This window comes from Dermochelys coriacea, chromosome 10 (genome assembly GCF_009764565.3).
Source record: "Dermochelys coriacea isolate rDerCor1 chromosome 10, rDerCor1.pri.v4, whole genome shotgun sequence".
In the NCBI taxonomy this organism is placed as follows: Eukaryota; Metazoa; Chordata; order Testudines; family Dermochelyidae; genus Dermochelys; species Dermochelys coriacea.
The window spans coordinates 3,193,286-3,214,942 of record NC_050077.1 but is presented as its reverse complement, the minus strand read 5'-3'; the positions used below and the strand labels follow the sequence as shown (position 1 = coordinate 3,214,942).

At 43.9% G+C, this 21,657-nt stretch overlaps 1 protein-coding gene across 5 annotated transcripts in view; it reads left to right on the top strand.

Annotated features, from left to right (window-relative positions):
* The window catches only part of LOC119862907 (Grid2 interacting protein), a 114,999-nt gene that overhangs the window by 5,039 nt on the left and 88,303 nt on the right, over nucleotides 1–21,657 (top strand). For 4 of the 5 annotated variants that reach the window (XM_038420413.2, XM_038420410.2, XM_038420409.2 and 1 more), the window contains exon 2: nucleotides 20,715–21,307. In XM_038420413.2, coding sequence (XP_038276341.1) covers nucleotides 20,715–21,307 — 593 coding nt within the window. Of the gene's footprint in view, nucleotides 1–58; nucleotides 967–20,714; nucleotides 21,308–21,657 lie in introns of those variants that run through there. The other variant, XM_038420414.2, reaches the window with a different exon arrangement.

The window sequence follows — 21,657 nt, the reverse complement described above, 5'->3', positions numbered from 1 at the left end:
GGTTGTTGCCAAGGCTGCATGATGATGCCACAGTCTTCAAATTGCTACCACTGCATCCACAGGCCACGCCCTAGCAGAAGGAAGCTGTTTTGTTAGGGATTCTGCAAGGGGCCATGTCATCATAAGGAGGACACAGGCATAGGTGCTGGAACTAGGGGTGCTGCCGCACCCCCTGGCTTTAAGTAGTAATAAACCCAAATACATGGTTTCCACCGTCGGCACCCCCACTATAAAAATTGTTTCAGCACCCCTGGACACAGGAATGAGTCATCCAGGGATGGTGCATCAACACATCTGAAATGCAGGAGGCCATAACTGTCTCACAGGCTGGATGCAGGAGGCTAAGCCCTGTGAAATTTGGGACTGACCCACAAATTTCAATCTGAATGGAAAAATTCAGAGACTGCATCCAGTGGGATGGAAGTGACTTCTTCTGAGTAGAGACCAAGACTGTCATGTGCTTTAGATATAAAGAGAGTTATTCTCAGTTTCTAAGCACCTTGCCAGCTAATTATAAACAAAATAACACAATAGCAATAAAACAGCAATAAATTGGCAGCCAATGATAACAACAACAAGAATAATCACAGAGGAGGTACAATCTGGGAAATTAAAAATACTTAAACTTATTGAAGAAAAAAAAAAAAAGAACAAATGATCCAGTCTGGCCAGAAAACCTTGGTTTGAGGCATGCATCTGTTTCATCTCCACACCCCTGGAATACCTATTCAACACTGCACTGTGTAATAATGGCATCCAGGACATGTTACTTCTTCAGGTCTGAAGAAGAGCACTGTGTAAGCTCAAAAGCTTGTTTCTCTCATCAACAGAAGTTGGTCCCATTAAAGATATTACCTCACAGAACTTGTCTCTCTAATATCCTGGGACCAACACTGTTACAATAACAGGGCATGTTACTTATATAGTTCAGTGGCACTGGAAATTGTACAGAATCCCTGCAAAATGGTAAGTTAATAATCCAGTCAGTGAACTGATTGGTAATGATCTGTGATTTATAACCTAATAATGTTCCTTTATACCTTCAAAGTCCAGAACTGAGATCTTTTTGGTTACAATTTATTACTAGTGCAATGGCAAAGCCCAAATATTTTCCCCAAACCAACCTCCCTGCTGTTGGAAGCCCTCCCCAATTCCCACTGGTTGTGCATAGCTCATGAGAACTAAACAATAAGAGCTGCCATACTGGGTCAGACCAATGGTCCAATTAGCCCAGCATCCTCTCTCTGACAGTGAGTACGGCTTGCAGGAAGTGTACAGAATATGGCAATTATGGAGTGATCCACCCATGCCTTTCCCTCCAAGTACTGCCTATGTGATTGCCAGAAAACATTCTGAGAGTCCTAGATTTACACTTCCTATGTGATCCACTTCCCGGCTTGCAGAAACCCTCACACATCACACACCTGGTGTAGGCTTCCTCCTTCATCTATCTACCACGCCTGCCAGAAACTCTCCCAGATCCCCCTACATTTGTCTCCCAATTTCTGAAAAGCCTCTCTGATCTATCTCCTGTCCTGTGCTTTCTATTGTACCTACTTCCCCTCAGCCAGAAACTTACCCTGACCCCATGGATGTGTACTGTCTTTCTGACCCACTTCTCTGCTCCTGGTTCCAACCCCTAGATGGGCAGAGTGGCAGCCAGGAGTACGTGTGGGGAAGAGTTTCCTGAAAGGGGAATAAGGGTTTCTTGTCATGGGAGGAGGGAAGATCAGCAGTTGGGGTAGATGAGTCAAGGATCTTTTGAGGAGGGATGAAGAATCCCCCAGTGTAGTTTATCACTAAGGTTTAATGAGAGGGAATGTAGACAAATATAAGAAGGGTGCAGCAGCCAGCCACATATAACAAGAATAATGAGACAAGGTTATGAGAAGCTGCAAAGGTTACAGCTGTTTGTCGTAATTTGATAAGCATCTAGCACTGGGACTCTCCTAATAACCCCCTTTCAGATGGCTCAGGCTGGTTTTGGAGCCAAGGTACCCTGACCCCTAACTAACTGCTTAACACTGACTCCATTTGTGTTATTTCTTTTTATGGAACATAATGAGAATGGCTGCTGAGAGGTTAAACCAAGACAAGGCCAGAAAGGGACTGCAGCTGCCCTTGTCCAGCTGACCTAGTCAGTAGAGAGTTCAGCTCCCAACACATACCTGTGTTTTTTTCCTCCTTTGAACTAAAAATCTGAGATAATTAAGTTTTAATTCCAGGCCTTTAAGGAGTCATTGGTCCCCTGGAGAGAAAGCAGAATCCAGGCTAGTGCAGAATGAAGTTTAATGTAGGAGGAAAGCCTTATTTTTTAAAGGAAAAATTCCTCTCTATAGTCTGTTCTTAGATCCCAGTTTATTTCCCAGGCTATTCAGGGATTCAGCTGTATTATGCAGAGCTAGCCCATGGGTGCAGCTCTACAAGGGGTAGGAAGGTTAGTTAATAAGACAGGTGGTACCATGGATTCAAAATGTATCAATTACAAAACCAAACCACCAGGGAAATGGCTCCAAATTGAGGCACAAAGTGGCCATCAGTTCAGGGAGTATTGTGATCAGAACTTGTGGGGTTGGGGTGATGTTGTTGGAGGTAGTAGCAGGGCCATTCATTCAGACTTGCTTCCACCTCTGTGGCCCTGAACAGTAGAAAGAGGATAAAACCAATAGAAAGGGAGGATAAAGCCAAGAAAATCCCCTAAATCCCAAAGCTCTATTTAGGATTCTTATTAATGATCCAATGCAGCTCATTGTAATGGGAGTTGTGTGTAAATTAGGGTGGTCAATTAGTCACAGTTAACTCACGTGATTAACTAAAAAAAAATCACAATTAAAAAAATTAATTGCAATTAATCGCCGTTTTAATTGCACTGTTAAACAATAGAATACCTATTGAAATTTAGTAACTGTTCTTGATGTTTTTCTACATCTTAAAATACTGTATATTGATTTAAATTACAATACAGAATTCAAAGTGTACAGTGCTCATTTTATATTATTATTTTAATTACAAATATTTGCACTGTAAAAATGATAAAAGAAATAGTATTTTTCAATTCACCTTATACAAGTACCATAATGCAATCTGTCGTGAAAGTGCAATTTACAAATGTAGATTTTTTTGTTACACAACTGCACTCAAAAACATAACAATGTAAAACTTTAGAGCCCACAAGTCCACTGAGTCCTGCTTCTTATTCAGCCAATCGCTAAGACAAATAAGTTTGTTTACATTGGCAGGAGATAATGCTGCCCACTTCTTATTTACAATGTCACCTGAAAGTGAAAACAGGGCATTTGCATGGCACTTTTGTAGTCGGCATTGCAAGGTATTTACATGCCAGTTATGCTAAACATTCATATGCCCCTTCATGCTTCGGCCACCATTCCAGAGGACATGCTTCCATGCTGATGATGCTCATTTAAAAAAACAATGTATTAACTAAATTAGTGACTGAACTCCTTGAGGGAGAATTGTATGTCTGCGGCTGTTTTGTCCACTTTCTGCCATATTTTTCATGTTATAGCATTCTCAGATGATGACCTAGTACATGTTGTTCATTTTAAGAACACTTTCACTGAAGATTTGACAAAACACAAAGAAGATACCAATGGGAGATTTCTAAAGATAGCTACCGCTCTCGAACCAAAGTTTAAGAATCTGAAGTGCCTTCCAAAATCTGAGAGGGATGAGGTGTGGAGCATGCTTTCAAAAGTTTTAAAAGAGCAACACTCAGATGCAGAAACTACAGAACCCAAACCACCAAAAAAGAAAATCAATCTTCTGCAGGGAGCATCTGACTCAGATGATGAAAATGAATGTATATCAGTCCACACTGCTTTGGATTGTTATCAAGCAGAACCTGTCATCAGCATGGAAGCATGTCTCTGGAATGGTGGTTGAAGCATAAAGGGACAGATGAATCTTTAGCACATCTGTCACGTAAATATCTTGCGATGCTGGCTACAATAGTGCCATGCAAATGGCTGTTCTCACTATCAGGTGACATTGTAAACAAGAAGTGGGCAGCATTATCTCCTGCCAATGTAAACAAACTTGTTTGTCTGAGCGATTGGCTGAACAAGAAGTAGGACTGAGTGGACTTGTAGGCTATAAAGTTTTACATTGTTTTGTTTTTGAATGCAGTTTTTTTGTACGTAATTCTACATTTGTAAGTAAAATGTTCATGATAAAGAGATTGCACTACAGTATTTGTATTAGGTGAATTGAAAAATACTATTTGTTTTGTTTTTTACAGTGTAAATATTTGTAGTCAAAAATAAATATAAAGTGAGCACTGTACACTTTGTATTCTGTGTTGTAACTAAAATCAATATATTTGAAAATGTAGAAAGCATCCAAAAATATTTAAAGAAATGGTATTCTATTATTGTTTAACAGTGCGATTAATCATGCAATTAATTTTTTAATCGCTTGACAGCCCTAGTAGTGTAAATACATGTTTGGGTCTCAGATTCTCAAAGATTCCCATTGAATTTCCTTCTGATCACTGTGTACTGCTAGATGGATCCAGAAAGCTGAGGTCACCTGGAAATGCCAAGACCCAAGAGGAAAGATTGTGTGTAACAAAGATATATGACATATGCTATTCTTTGTGTTTGTTTAAAAAGCAGCATAGAAATTCATCTGATTTGCTGCCTCCTCTTCCCTGCAGCTTTCTTAGGAGAAACATTTTTTAAGCAAATAACCTTTTGGCTTCTGCAGGAGCTGTCAGATATATCTCCACTGGCTGCACAGTGCCTCTGCAGTCACCAAAGTGTTGTCTCTGCTGTACACCCATGGAGTTAAAACAGGAATGAATTTAATTCACTGTTTAAGGGAAGCAGCATCTTCCCATGCAAATACATTGGCGGTTGCTTCCTAAATTTTCCCCTGGAATTTACATCTATCTAAGGTTTAAACTGGTTAAAGCCTTAAGAGCCTGAGAATTTTCTTCTTGCTCCAAGCATGGTGACAGTGTTAGCTGAAACCACTCCTGTGCCTGCCCGGCACATGTTGTACTCCAGTTCTCCAGAAAGCTCTTTAGGTTGGCTTGCTAATGAATGGCCTATTAGGTTACTGTACTCAGATAGAATTTGCCATAGAAACTCGGGTAGTTGTCACCAGCATGTAACTGATCCAAAAGCTTTGAAGCTGGTACTTTTCCTTATTCCAATCTGCTACTGGCTAGACCCTGTGAAAAAGAGGTAAGCCTTGCATGGGCTGCTTTCATACTGAGAGTAAAATAATTTTTTTAGTCAGGGAGAGTAGTTTCAGAAAGCCGGAAGGTAATTTTTTAGGGCAGTGGAAACCAGTTCACTGGTAAATTTCTGACAAAGAAAGTGCCAAAGTAAAATTGGAGGAGACAGAAAATGCAGCAAAAATATTAGTTGTAGGGCAACACCTACCCCAAAGTGTAACCCAAACGTCAGGTGTGGTGTCCTATAGGCGACAATGCAGCCAACAGTCATTCTGTTCCTGTTATCGTAGAGTGAGGAGAAAGCTAAGGAACCGTGGGTTCTTACTGCTGGTGTATACAACCAACCAGCAAGTTTTGTGCATTAATTCAAGTGCAAGAAGATGTTCCTTGTGTGTGTGTATTTCTTTGGTGTTATATGTATGTACAATTTAGGCCTGGCCCTCTCTCCCCTGAAGAGTTATTAATGGGACCCTTGGTTGGGCATGGTTTGGGAGCCCTGGTTTAAGTCTAATTTAGGTTGTAAAATCCTCGGGGCAGGGACTGTAATTTTATTTGTCTGCAAAGAGCTGGCTAAATAAATAGGAATAATTGTAGGAATACCACAGAGCTACCAAAGGCTGTATGCTAGCACAGATGCAGCAGCTTGATATTATTTTTGGGAGTGACCTTTCAAACTCTCAGATAAAAAAATCATCTACTAAATATAATAATATTAGGATGAGTTTGAATCTGAAGTAGGTAAAGATAATTTAATCCTTAGGCTGTGCCGAGCAGTCATCACATATGAGGCTGTGTTTCATCCAGAAGTCTGGATGATGGTCTATTAGGAAACAAAATGAGTCTTTTTTTCTAATCCAGAGTTTTAGCCTTTAGCTCAAAGATCCCTGGCCATTACTAATTCCTGTGGAAGCTCTGTTTGCAGACCAAAGGCTGGAGCTCAGTGTCAAGCCTGTGTCTGGTGCTTTAAATTACCCAATTACATTGAAAATTTATTGGCAAAGGAGACAAAGGTTTTTTGATTTGCTAAAAAATAAAATCCATCACAATTACTGACCTTCATTCATACTGAGTGGGTTTAATTGCTAAAGAAAATCTCTCCTGGAATTCCTATTTTTATTTCTGTGTCACCACCAGAGGGCAATGAATACACCAGCTAGTGCTCCAAGTCAAGATTGTTTTGTTTCAGATGGTAAAAAAAGAATTTTCTGTTAGTTATAGACTTTTTTAAAAGGGGGTCCCACAAATCAAAGAAGTTTTCCTTTTTAAATCCCAGTGCATCTTGGCCTTTTCTCTCTATTCTGCAGGTATCTGGACATGATAAGATTATTTGGTTTTGTTGTTTACACAAGACCTATCACCAGGTGCTATGTTCTTCATAGTCTTAATATAGCCAGTGATAAGCTATAAGGGTTTCCTAGCTCTTCCCTGATCAATAACACCCATGCCGTATTAATTAGACATGTTGCAGGTGCCTGACAAACATTGGGATGTCTCTGATCATAGTGGTGCAGAAGTGGGAGCAGTTCTGTACTAGAAATTTACCTTTATTTTGGCTATTGTGTGATTTTGGTGCTGATGAAAGTGAGGAGCTAAGCATACGGAGGAGAGATACTGTGCAAACTCCCGCTCACAGCTCTGCCTGTGCATCACAGTCCTGATTTGGACCACCCCCTGCTACTTCAGCCATTGGGTCCCCCCCTCCAGCTCTGCCAGTGAACTTCAATAGTCTCTAAGGTGCCACAAGTACTCCTTTTCTTTTTGCGAATCCTAACCTGCAGCCCCTGCTGCTAATCCAGTCATGAGTCCTCACAGCTCTGCAAATTAATCTCAGTCCAGACCTGCAGCACCCATGACTATTGGATATTTGGTCAAGAATTCCCTTTGAGTTCCCCAAGGCATCGCAATTCTGCTTTATAGCACCTTATTTTATTCTAGTCCTGGGTACCTCAATTTCCATTCATTTCTGCCAGGATACTGGTCTGCAACACACTTTGCTATTTTAGCCTCAGGTTTCTTCTGAGCAGAGACTGGCAATTTAGCTGAACTGTGCTAAATAGTGTACTTTGTGATGTGAGCAAATGCCAGTCTGGAACTAGGCTGTGACACCCCTCCCCGGCAACTCTTCACATCTGTGATCTTCCCAGAGCTCAGCATTTCTATCGTGACCCAAATCCCTTATCAGCTTCCTCCATTCCCTGATCAAGAGAAGTTAAATTTGCACCTGGGAATATGGCAGCCAGTGTAGGAATCAGCAGCAAACTGGGTGGGATTATGGAAGGGGAGAGTAAGGAGCACAATAGAAACACAGACAGCACTGCTAGCGGAGAGCAGGAATGTACATTGGCCGGTTAGCAGAGTGAGAAGTCAGGCATCAGCCTTTGATGTTAAATGCTGCCTTGTCCTGTTCTAGACATCCTGCAGCAGTGAAAATATTTAATGTAGAAAGAAGAGTGTAGTCAGGAAGTAAACACACACAAAGAATCCTCCAGGAGATAAAGCTGCTGTTTTCTGCCGATTTTCTGTGCCTGGCAAGAGACTGAAGCTGCATTAAAATGGATTAGAGGCACATATGCAGTGTTGTTGTTGCCATGGCGGTCCCAGGATATTAGAGAGACAAAGTGAGTGAGGTAATATCTTTTATTGGACCAACTTCTGTTGGTGAGAGAGACCAGCTTTTGAGCTTACGCAGAGCTATTCTTCAGTTCTGGGAAATATACACAGTGTCCCAGGTAAATATAAGGTAGCACATATCACAGAAACCAGGAAAGGCATCACCACAGAATCAACAGGAACTCCAGCCATTAGCTAGAAATAAGGGAGCCATCTCAGACTGGGCAAGATGATTGGCATGAAGTATAATGCATGGAATGCCTGGAGGCACTGGTCCTGAGGTGATGCCCTGTGACGCTGCCTATGAAGAGAGAGAGGGCTATCTGAGTGGGCTGCTGCACAGCTGGAGCTTTCAATGGCCACAAGCTATCGAGAATTTCATCTCAAGATGTGTACACAACTGGTGAAGAGGAGGCAGATGTGTGGGAATCTTGCATCTTCGTCTGAGACATATGGTGCTGGCCACTGTTGGAGACAGGATAGTGGACTAGATGGACCTTGGTTCTGATCTAGTCTGGCAGTCCCCGTGTTCACTAAATTATGCGTGGAATTGTTCATTATTTCATTCGGAGCAATTTTATGCCCCTGTGTGTAGACAGCTCTGCTCAAAAATGGGTTATTTTGTGGTTTGATAACAGGGCCTATTTTTGCACCCCCAAATACATCAGAGGAAGAAAATATTTTTGGAAAAACATGTCTTCTTGAGTTCATGCCAAATGAGAAAAAGTCCTCCTATTCTGAACACCTTCACTTTTCTTGTGAATATTTTGTACACTTTATTGCAGTCAGTCACACATCTGAAAAGATCAAACATTATCCCCCCTGATTAAGGATGTAGAAATGCTTACTGGCCCAATGGGGCAAATTTTCAGATAAGCCTCAACTTGTTCTCTAAAATTAGAACATAAGAATGGCCATACTGGGTCAGACCAAAGATCCATCTATCTCAGTGTCCTGTATTCCAACAGTGGCCAATGCCAGGTGCCCCAGAGGGAATGAACGGAACAGGGAATCATCAAGTGATCCATCCCCTTTTGCTCATTCCCAGCTTCTGGCAAACAGAGGCTAGGGACACCATCCCTGTCCATCCTGGCTAAAGCCATTGATGGAGCTATCCTCCATGAATTTATCTGGTTCTTTTTTGAACCCTGTTATTGCCTTGGCCTTCACAACATCCTCTGGCAAAGAGTTCCACAGGTTAACTGTATGTTGTGTGAAGAAATACTTCCTTTTGTTTGTTTTGAACTTGCTGCCTATTAATTTCATTTGGTGGCCCCCTAGTTCTTGTGTTATGAGAAGGAATAAATAACACTTCCTTATTTACTTTCTCCACATCAGAATTAGTAGGGCAGTTTTTACGCTTAGGTATTTGCATGCACAATATTTGCAGGAGCAAAAAAGTCAAATATTCTGTTCAAGCTGCATTTGTGTGTTCAAAGTGAGTAGTCAGACATCTAACTATCTGACTTAGGTACACAAGTATAACTTGTGGCAACACAGGTTTCAGAGTAGCAGCTGTGTTAGTCTGTATTCGCAAAAAAGAAAAGGAGTACTTGTGGCACCTTAGAGACTAACAAATTTATTTGAGCATAAGCTTTCGTGAGCTTGAGCTGTAGCTCACGAAAGCTTATGCTCAAATAAATGTGTTAATCTCAAAGGTGCCACAAGTACTCCTTTTCTTTTTTGTGGCAAACAGCATTTTGCATATTCAAAATGTTCCACATGAAAAATTGTGCAGGCATAAACTTGGGCCTGTAATGTTGTGTGTGCAGTCTCTGTCTGTGCATCTAAATGATGCAGGGAAGACAGGGTTTTCTGGGAATTCTGTGAGAGAACCTGAGCTTTCTGGGTCTTTAGTCCCATTTCCAGATTTGAGAGGTTCAGATACTTCCCACATAAATATCTTTTTGGGCTGCTTTTCTTGTTCAAATTTCCAGTGTCCATGCTTCACAGCCCATCACTATTTCTGTTTCCATTTGGTTTTGCATTTGTGTAGATGGGAGCAAAAGTGACAGTAAAAGCACACATGTTTATATTGTGTCAGGTTTAGCTCTGATGCAACTCTGCTGAGTCCACAGTGATATACCAGGGAAGTGTTCAGTTCCTTGTGCATATGATGGATAAACAGATTTGTTGTAAAAGTAATTATTGCTGTGGAATCAAGAAAGAGAAGGTGAGAGGGGACAGATGCTTATGAATGTTACAGCAGCGACACATTTGTGGCCATGAACAGATACAATTAGAGATAGAAAAGGCCTATAGAGCACCACAACCATACCAGAGCAAGTCAGGATTGTTGCCTATGGTGTCCTCTCCAAGGCTCTATTCAGTCAAGTTTCAAGTTTCACAAATAATGGGGCTCTCACCAGTTCTCTTGGGACTATTCCATGCCCTTCTGGATGTCACCATTGGGCAGTTTCTCCTGATATTCAGCCCACATTGGCACATAAAACAGAAGAAGGAAGCAAAAGAGAAAATCAGAAGACAGCAGTTTAATATTCAGTCCATGTTATCACACATTTCCCTGCCTTTCTGGCCTACTCTTTCCAACTCTCTCAGCCATTCTCAGCCAGGAGAATGGCCACTGGTTTCTTTGCATGGGGGCCAAGTATGAATAGGAAGTAGGAAACACAGTTCTGATCACACTCTTCAGCCTAGATCTCGGCAGTCATCCGAGTGAGGTGTTTGTGTGCCAAATACATATCGGTGCATTCCTACCCAGCACAATATCCCTGATTTTCTCCCCAACACAGCTAGTTTCAGGACTGGGCCAGGCCAGCGCTTCTGGCCATTCTCTAGCTCTGTATTTCTGCTGCTTTGACATCCCGTAGTTGTCTATTTTGATTTGCTTGTGTGGGTAGTAAATTTCCCTGCTTGGGCTCTAATCCATTTTAACTCCTTTCAAATTCTAATTCCACTTATAGGTCTCAGTCTCAGGTCAGTGTGAGACAAGCCATTACTAACACTGTAATCAGTCTGCAGTTCTCTTTGGAGTGACAGTGAGATTAAACAGAGTAAGAAAAATACGCATGAAGCTAACACACAGCATCTTGAGGGGAACGTCTTCTGTTCCAAGAAGACTGGAAGGTCATTTTAGTGGCAGTCTGTTGTGGTCGTGAGTTGGGAAAAATGAAACCTTGCTAGAATGAATCTTTGTTTATATTGCTGATCTCAACACTTTCACCATTAAGGTGCCTTACATAAGTGTTTTGCCAGTTCAATCACTATTGTGGGCCTTAAGGAAAAAAGAAGTTTATAGGCTATTCTTCCCCAGTGAAGTGCTCCTTGAATGCTGGATTGTGGATATAGCAGCTGATCAGAGCTCACTGACTGAAGGAGTAAAAAGAATTTGTGTGGATCAGTGATATGTGCTTCTGAAGGAAACGGATGAGAAGGAAGACAGTCCTGAAACCTCATGGGGACAAACATGCCCTTTGTGAGAGCCTGGCTGGCCTGCCTCCGAGGGCCACAGATTTCTGTAAGTCTGTTCTCATATCACAGATTCATAGAAGTTAGAGCTGGAAAAGACGTACTGTAGGTGGTCACCTGGTCCATCTCCCTTTAGCCAAAGCAGCATTGTTCCCTTGTACATAATCACCAGTATTTTGCCTAGTCTCATTTCAAATGTCCAGCCTGAAGGACAACTGTCTGTCTGTCTGTCTCCCCGCTTATTGGCCCTTGTCTGGGATCTCCAAACTTCCCTTGGGGAGCTCACTCCACAACCTAATACTCTCCTGATATTCAGCCTAAATTTTCCTTTGCTTAGTTTCACCCCATTAATCCCAGGCTTGTTCCACCCTGATCACTTACTCTGTCTCCTGGACATTTTCACCTGTCCGATGCTCACAGACAATTGTTATATCTCTCCTTTAGTTATTGCTTGTTGTTTAGTTCTTTTAATATTCCTTTGTAAGACAATCCTCCCAATTCCCTTTACAGCACAGCTTCAAGTAGCTATTTGCAGTAGCAGATCCAGATGGTGATTATTAATATAGATTTCTATGTAATGGATCTCTCTCTCTCCCCCCCACTATCCTTTTCCCCTGTGAATAAGCTGCTTCATGTCATCCCTTCCAAGAGAAGGAGGTGAGAGATATTTGTCTTTCACCTACTTGGATTTTAATAGGATATTAAAAATCTTTCAAATTCTTGCTGAATTCCAAATGATAAAAATGTAAGGAAGGCTCCTCAGGATTTAAATGAGAAGAGAAAACATAATTTTGTCACTAAAATTGGAGTTAGAAGAGTCAAGCTGGCCCGATAGTCACTGGGTGAAAGAACAGCTGAAATGATGATGCCCTGGCTTCTTGCACACATATGCATCTGTACTGGGGATGAGCGTGGACTGGAGTAGGACTCTGACCATGAATGCAAAGGCGAAGGAAGCCACTTTGGGTGATAAATCAAGATTCTATTTACACCAACCTTGCCCCGGCTATTCTTAGTGAAAGGGCTGGCACAGATGAAGGGCAACTCAAAATAATAGGGAAAAATAAGAAGGGGAAGATTTTCAAAGATACAAAGGAGAGTGAGGCACCTTAACTTCCAGTAGGAATTGGGCACTGAGTACACAAAAGGGCACAGGAATTCTCTGTGGTTCTCTGCTGACAATCCCTTGGTGTAATCAATCTCAAGATGGGAGTCAGGTATTTGGAATACTCTCCTATCACTAGGTATGAAGATTGAGGGATGCTGGAGACTGATTTTCTTTCACAAAGTGGGTGACGTAATATCTTTTATTGGACCAACTTCTGTCCAATAAAATATATTACGTCACCCACCTTGTTTCTCTAAACCTCCATAAACTAATTTATCCGGTCATTTCAGGCAAAATGCCTTTTATTTCCTTTGCAATATTTTGATTGCAAGGGCCCTGTCTCTACTAGCTTTTTAGTAATGCTGAATGCATGTTAAATAATGTGTAATAAATAAATCTGAGAGTAAACAGCATCTTCATAGAGAGGCTGGATCAAAGGACAGCGAGTGAGTCTGCATGCAAATTATTTAGCGAGTATCAAAGGACAGTTAATGGGTGTGCCTACAAATTATTTAGTGAATCCGGTGTAGCTGAGAAGGCGCTTCGAGGATGTTGCTCTGGAGTGTATAAAGAAGCCTTGATGATCACATGTTCCAGTTTCCCCTTAAATGTGTGCTTCTTCTACAAACACTAATGGCTGATGAGTCTGACACTTTTTTTGTGGTTTAATCTTCCCCATTAAGTCAATGGGAGTTTTGCCCTTTGTCAGGCTCTCTGTAGTGGCTCATGACCTTGAGTGCCTACCTCAGGGCAGACTGTCAAAGAGAGGGCAGACCCCAAACTGGTGGTATGTTCTATAATTAGATTTCACCAAGCCAGTAACACATTTCAACTCTTGGGTCACTATAACAATCTCAACATGACAGGTTTCAGAGTAGCAGCCGTGTTAGTCTGTATTTGCAAAAAGAAAAGGAGTACTTGTGGCACCTTAGAGACTAACAAATTTATTAGAGCATAAGCTTTCGTGAGCTAAAGCTCACGGAGTCACAGACAGTCCCTTTAGATGCTCCAGTCTGTCTTGCCACCCAGGCAAGCTGGATGTAGTGATAAATGGTCACTTAAACCAAAAATTACAAAATGTTCAGATTTCCATCCCACCATCAACCTCAGCCTGGACCAGTCCACACAAGAGATCCACTTCCTGGACACTACGGTGCTAATAAGCGATGGTCACATAAACACCACCCTATATCAGAAACCTACTGACCGCTATTCCTACCTACATGCCTCTAGCTTTCATCCAGATCATACCACTCGATCCATTGTTTACAGCCAAGCGCTACGATATAACCGCATTTGCTCCAACCCCTCAGACAGAGACAAACACCTACAAGATCTCTATCATGCATTCCTACAACTACAATACCCACCTGCTGAAGTGAAGAAACAGATTGACAGAGCCAGAAGAGTACCCAGAAGTCACTTACTACAGGACAGGCCCAACAAAGAAAACAACAGAACGCCACTAGCCATCACCTTCAGCCCCCAACTAAAACCTCTCCAACACATCATCAAGGATCTACAACCTATCCTGAAGGACGAGCCATCGCTCTCTCAGATCTTGGGAGACAGACCAGTCCTTTCTTACAGACAGCCCCCCAATCTGAAGCAAATACTCACCAGCAACCACACACCACACAACAGAACCACTAACCCAGGAACCTATCCTTGCAACAAAGCCCGTTGCCAACTCTGTCCACATATCTATTCAGGGGATACCATCATAGGGCCTAATCGCATCAGCCACACTATCAGAGGCTCATTCACCTGCGCATCTACCAATGTGATATATGCCATCATGTGCCAGCAATGCCCCTCTGCCATGTACATTGGCCAAACTGGACAGTCTCTACGTAAAAGAATGAATGGACACAAATCAGACGTCAAGAATTATAACATTCAAAAACCAGTTGGAGAACACTTCAATCTCTCTGGTCACTCGATCACAGACCTAAGAGTGGCTATCCTTCAACAAAAAAGCTTCAAAAACAGACTCCAACGAGAGACTGCTGAATTGGAATTAATTTGCAAACTGGATACAATTAACTTAGGCTTGAATAGAGACTGGGAATGGATGAGTCATTACACAAAGTAAAACTATTTCCCCATGGTATTTCTCCCTCCCACCCCACCCCCCACTGTTCCTCTGATATTCTTGTTAACTGCTGGAATTAGCCTACCTGCTTGTCACCATGAAAGGTTTTCCTCCTTCCCCCCCCTGCTGTTGGTGATGGCTTATCTTAAGTGATCACTCTCCTTACAGTGTGTATGATAAACCCATTGTTTCATGTTCTGTGTGTGTGTGTGTGTGTATATAAATCTCTCCTCTGTTTTTTCCACCAAATGCATCCGATGAAGTGAGCTGTAGCTCACGAAAGCTTATGCTCTAATAAATTTGTTAGTCTCTAAGGTGCCACAAGTACTCCTTTTCTTTTTGTAAATCCTGAGAGTGACAGTTGCAGTAATCGGTAAATTCAAGATTCTTTCAGGGCAGACCCAGGCATAGCCCTGGGGGATCTCTGTCTTCAGTTTGGTGTCTCTGGCCTGTGAGAGTTCAAACAGCAAAGAGATGGAAGACTTCCCTTGTCTCTGTTTTATTTCCTAGCCCTGGTCTACACTAGGCGTTGAGGTCGAATTTAGCAGCGTTAAATCGATATAACCCTGCACCTGACCACATGACAAAGTCCTTTTTTTCGACTTAAAGGGCTCTTAAAATCGATTTCCTTACTCCACCCCCGACAAGGGGATTAGCGCTGAAATCGGTTTTGCTGGGTCGAATTTGGGGTACTGTGGATGCAATTATATGGTATTGGCCTCTGGGAGCTATCCCAGAGTGCTCCATTGTGTCCGCTCTGGACAGCACTCTCAACTCAGATGCACTGATCAGGTAGACAGGAAAAGGCCTGCGAACTTTTAAATTTCAATATCCTGTTTGGCCAGTGTGGCAAGCTGCAGGTGACCATGCAGAGCTCATCAGCAGAGGTGACCATGATGGAGTCCCAGAATCGTAAAAGAGCTCCAGCATGGACCGAACGGGAGGTATGGGATCTGATTGCTGCATGGGGAGAGGAATCCGTGCTATCAGAACTACGTTCCAGTTTTCGAAATGCCAAAACATTTGTGAAAATCTCCCAGGGCATGAAGGACAGAGGCCATAACAGGGACCTGAAGCAGTGCCGCGTGAAACTTAAGGAGCTGAGGCAAGCCTATGAGAAAACCAGAGAAGCCAATGGCCACTCCGGGTCAGAGCCCCAAACATTCCTCTTCTATGATGAGCTGCATGCCATTTTAGGGGGTTCAGCCACCACTACTCCAGCCGTGTTGTTTGACTCCTTCAATGGAGATGGAGGCAACACGGAAGCAGGTTTTGGGGATGAGGAAGACGATGATGAGGAGGTTGTAGATAGCTCACAGCAAACAAGCGGAGAAGCCGGTTTTCCCGACAGCCAGGAACTGTTTCTCACCCTGGACCTGGAGCCAGCACCTCCCGAACCCACCCAAGGCTGCCTCCTGGACCCACCAGGCGGAGAAGGGACCTCTGGTGAGTGTACCTTTTAAAATACTATACAAAGTTTAAAAGCCAGCACGTTTAATGATTAATTTGCCCTGGCATTCGTGGCTCTCCTGGATATACTCCCAAAGCCTTTGCAAAAGGTTTCTGGGGAGGGCAGCCTTATTCCATCCACCATGGTAGGACAATTTACCACTCCAGGCCAGTAGCACGTACTCGGAATCATTGTAGAACAAAGCATTGCAGTGTATGTTTGCTGGCGTTCAAATAACATCCGTTCTTTATCTCTCTGTATTATCCTCAGGAGAGTGATATCATTCATGGTCACCTGGTTGAAATAGGGTGCTTTTCTTAAGGGGACGTTCAGAGGTGCCCGTTCCTGCTGGGCTGTTTGCCTATGGCTGAACAGAAATGTTCCCCGCTGTTAGCCATGCGGTGGGGGGAGGCAAAATGTGACAAAGCACATGTGCTATGTATGTAATGTTAACAGCAAGGTTTACAGTGAAAGAGTGTACCCATTGTTCTATAAAATGTGTCTTTTCAAGTACCACTGTCCCTTTTTTTTTTCTCCACCAGCTACATGTGTTTCAAGGATCACAGGATCTTCTCCTTCCCAGAGGCTAGCAAAGATTAGAAGGTGAAAAAAATGCACTCGCGATGAAATGTTCTCTGAGCTCATGCTGTCCTCCCACACTGACAGAGCACAGACGAATGCATGGAGGCAGACAATGTCAGAGTGCAGGAAAGCACAAAATGACCGGGAGGAGAGGTGGCGGGCTGAAGAGAGTAAGTGGCGGGCTGAAGAGAGGGCTGAAGCTACAAGATGGCGGCAGCGTGATGAGAGGAGGCAGGCAGGATTCATAGATACTAAGGTCAGAAGGGACCATTCTGATCATCTAGTCTGACCTCCTGCATAACGCAGGCCACAGAATCTCACCCACCCTCTCCTACGAAAAACCTCATGCTGAGGCTGCTGGAGGATCAAACTAATATGCGCCAGCATATGGTTAAGTTGCAGGAAAGGCAGCAGAAGCACTGACCGCCGCTACAGCCCCTGTGTAACCAACCGCCCTCCTCCCTAAGTTCCATAGCCTCCTTACCCAGATGCCCCAGAACGCGGTGGGGGGGCCTCCGGCCACCCAGCCACTCCACCCCGGAGGATTGCCCAAGTAACAGAAGGCTGGCATTCAATAAGTTTAAAACTTTTAAAGTGCTGTGTGGCCTTGTCCGTCGCTCCTCCACCACCCCCCTCCCGGGCTACCTTGGCAGTTATCCCCCTATTTGTGTGATGAATTAATAAAGAATGCATGAATGTGAAGCAACAATGACTTTATTGCCTCTGCAAGCGGTGATTGAAGAGAGGTGGGGAGGGCGGTTAGCTTACAGGGAAGTAGAGTGAACCAAGGGGCGTGGGGTTTCATCAAGGAGAAACAAACAGAACTTTCACACCGTAGCCTGGCCAGTCATGAAACTGGTTTTCAAAGTTTCTCTGATGTGCCCTGCACCCTCCTGTGCTCTTCTAACCGCCCTGGTGTCTGGCTGTGCGTAACCAGCAGCCAGGCGATTTGCCTCAACCTCCCACCCCACCATAAACGTCTCCCCCTTACTCTCACAGATATTGTGGAGCGCACAGCAAGCAGTAATAATGGTGGGAATATTGGTTTCGCTGAGGTCTAACCGAGTCAGTAAACTGCGCCAGCGCGCTTTTAAACGTTCAAATGCACATTCTACCACCATTCTGCACTTGCTCAGCCTGTAGTTGAACAGCTCCTGACTACTCTCCAGGGGCTGCTTATGTATGGCTTCATGAGCCATGGCATTAAGGGGTAGGCTGGGTCCCCAAGGATAACTATAGGCATTTCAACATCCCCAACGGTTATTTTCTAGTCTGGGAAGAAAGTCCCTTCTTGCAGCATTTGAAACAGACCAGAGTTCCTGAAGATGCGAGCATCATGTACCTTTCCCGGCCATCCCACGTTGGTGTTGGTGAAACATCCCTTGTCATCCACCAGTGCTTGCAGCACTATTGAAAAGTACCCCTTGCGGTTTATGTACTCGCTGGCTTGGTGCGCCGGTGCCAAAATAGGGATATGGGTTCCGTCTATTGCCCCACCACAGTTAGGGAATCCCATTGCAGCAAAGCCATCCACTATGACCTGCACATTTCCCAGGGTCACTACCCTTGATATCAGCAGATCTTTGATTGCGTTGGCTACTTGCATCACAGCAGCCCCCACAGTAGATTTGCCCACTCCAAATTGATTCCCGACTGACTGGTAGCTGTCTGGCATTGCAAGCTTCCACAGGGCTGTTGCCACTCACTTCTCAACTATGAGGGCTGCTCTTATCTTGGTATTCTTGCGCCTGAGGGCAGGGGAAAGCAAGTCACAAAGTTCCATGAAAGTGCCCTTACGCATGCTAAAGTTTCGCAGCCACTGGGAATCATCCCAGACCTGGAACACTATGCGGTCCCACCAGTTTGTGCTTGTTCAGAATCGGCGTTCCACCGCATGAACCTGCCCCATTAGCACCATGATGCCCACATTGGCAGGGCCCATGGTTTGAGAGAAGTCTGTGTCCATGTCCTCATCACTCTCATCACCGTGCTGACGTCGCCTACTCGCCCAGTTTCGCTTGCCAGGTTCTGGTGCTGCATATACTGCTGGATAATGCGTGTGGTGTTTAATGTGCTCCTGATTGCCAAAGTGATCTGAACGGGCTCCATGCTTGCCGTGGTATGGTGTCTGCACAGAAAAAAGGTGCAGAACGATTGTCTGCTGTTGCCCTGACGGAGGGAGGGGCGACTGACAACATGGCTTACAGGGGTTGGCTTACAGGGAATTAAAATCAACAAAGGGGGTGGCTTTGCGAGAAACTGAATGGCCGCCTCTAGGATAGAATTCAAAACCTTAAGGATAGAACTCAAAACTGAGTTTAGCAGGCCGTTGATTTCACAGAGGGAGGGAGGGAGGCGAAAATGAATACAAAACAAATCTGGTCTATTTCTTGTTTTGAGCCACTTCATCTATTTTTATACATCATGCTGGCAGCAAACTGTGCAGTACGACCGCTAGCCATTGTCACCTCCTGGGTGCTCGGCAGAAGATGGTGCAGTATGACTGCTGGCCATCATCTTCTGCTAGCTGCAGATTAAAAGACAGTGCACTGCCAGTAGAACTCAATCGCCATGAGATGAAACAAGGGAAATGACCTGGCTGAGTCACTTCCATGTTTGCCCAGGCACCCGGTTAAAAGAGCGCCCAGGACTACGTCGACGATGGCTACCAGTCATACTGCACTGTCTGCTGCCAAAAGGCAATAAACTGCTGCTGTGTAGCAATGCAGTACTACGTCCGCCAGCACCCAGGAGACATATGGTGACGGTTAGTTGAGCAGGCTCCATGCTTGCCGTGGTATGGTGTCTGCACAGGTAACTCAAGAAAAAAGGCGCAAAACGATTGTCTGCCCTTGCTTTTACGGAGGGAGGGAGGGAGGGAACGGGGGCCTGACGATATGTACCCAGAACCATCCGCGACAATGTTTTAGCCCCATCAGGCACTGGGATTTCTACCCAGAATTCAAATGGGCAGTGGAGACTGCAGGAACTGTGGGATAGCTACCAACAGTGCAAAGCTCCGGAAGTCGACACTGCCTCAGTACTATGGACACAGTCCGCCAACTATATGCACTTAAAGCATTTGTGTGGGGACACACACACTCGACGGTATAAAAACGCTTTCTAAAAAACCGACTTCTATAAATTTGACCTAATTTCGTAGTGTAGACATACCCCTACACTCAGCCTCCAAGTCCATAGGATGAGCTTCCTTGCATGTAGCATTCCCAAGGTGCGATTGGGCCATTCACCAATTATTTGTATTGCAATGTTCCTTGATGGCCTATCTGATTTCGATAGTTCTTCTGGACGGGCTGGGAGAAACACCCATCCCATCTGAGTTCACAAGTTTAGAGCAAATATTTTCAAAGTTGTAAAGCAAAACTTTGATATTTCCTTGTAGCATGGAATACAAATATTACAAATAAGATAAATGCATGCAGCAATATACAAACATTCTATAGACTCTAAAAACTAACTACATTCTTATAAGACTAATACCTATGTTGAGCAACACATAAGTGAACTGGTCTGGTCTCCAGTTACGAGTTTGTCAGTTTTTAGCTGATGCCTGCAGCCTGAGCAAGAGCTGGCACCTGGCATGCCAGCATCACACCATTGATTTCATTGAACACAGAATCAGATCCTTTGTTCTTACTCATGAATCAGGCCTTTCATACATCCTCTTCTTAAATTCTGGGTTTACCCTTCTTTATACTGAAAGTGGGTCGGTACCACATAAAGGGTGTTGCAGCTTACCTGGTCTTGGCCAGACTGGTGCGAGTGCAATGTTACCTCCCCCAAGTGAAACCCATGAGTGCTCATCTCAGCAGGATCTAGAGGATCTGGCAAATTCTAATACAGATATTTTTGCCGTCATTGTGTAATGAGAAATATTTGTTATAGTAACCCATTTTGAGTAATTTGTGTGACTTGGTTTTTAGGGTGACATTACCAGGAATATGAAATGATGGTTTCACTACGCAGGTAAAAGACAGTTAATTTGCTTCAAGGGAAACAAAAGGACTAGACTAGAAGGATAAGGAGCAGTTTGTAGAGAGGGATAAAAAGGATCTTCTCCCCACCCTATCTTGGGCATTTCCTTTCCAAAGGAATGAGAACACAGAGCAGACTAGAATTCCCACCAGATGGCATCCTATATAAATAACAGCAGCTAGACCTAATGTTCTGACTGTATGGAAAACAATTTCACAACTTTTTTTCTTCCCTTCCTCTCTAGTTACAACCATGCCAGCTACCAATCAGGGGTGGCCTGAAGAGTTTGGGTTTAAGATAAGTGGAAATGGTCCTTGCTACATCCTTGCAGTAGAAGAAGGCAGCAGTGCTTATTTAGCTGGTCTTCAGCCAGGAGACCAGATCTTGGAGATAGAAGGCCAGAATGTTTCCGCCATGAACTGCGAGACTCTCATCAATTTGGCGAGGCAGTGTGAGAATGTGCCTCCCAGCATTGGAGTGGTCTCACGCATTCAGCAGATGGATATCAATCCTGGCCTCGATGGAAAGTTTGGTTTCAGCCTGATGTGTTACAGTGGCAACCCACTGCAAGTGGAGAGGGTAGCCCCAGACTCGCCTGCTTCTGAGTGTGGAATCAAACTGGGAGACTACGTGCTGGAAGTCAATGGGATCCCAGTGAAGCTTTATGAAGCAGCAGCTGCCATGATCAAATCCTGCCAAGGGAAGGCTCTGAGACTGGGGCTGCTGCGGTTTGGGCGAGTGCAGAGATGGACCAGCGGCAGTGTACGGGGAATCGTCCAAAGCGCTGACACCATCCACCAAGAGAGAAAACAGAAAGCTCAGGAATTCAACAAGAAGGTAAAGCCAAGGGTGCAGGGCCAGATGGCAGCCTGGCAGGGCACTGTGAGTCTGACTAAAGCCGGGGAAGAGGAGGAGGCTGTGGTAAAAATGGCCAGATCCATGTGTTCATAGGTGATAGTGATTAGAGCACTTAGTGGAGCTCTTCACTCAAGGAAGGGGTGCACAAAAAGTCAACACACAAAGTATTATTCATGAATGAGCTCTACTAACAGAATCTGTCCAGTAATATCTTTGCAGATTTGGATAATATAGATCCATGTTTTCCCTTTTCTTATGTACTGGGGTCACTGATGTATGAGTTGAGTGAAACTGGGACACTTCTGGTCTCAGGAATTCAAATCCCCTGG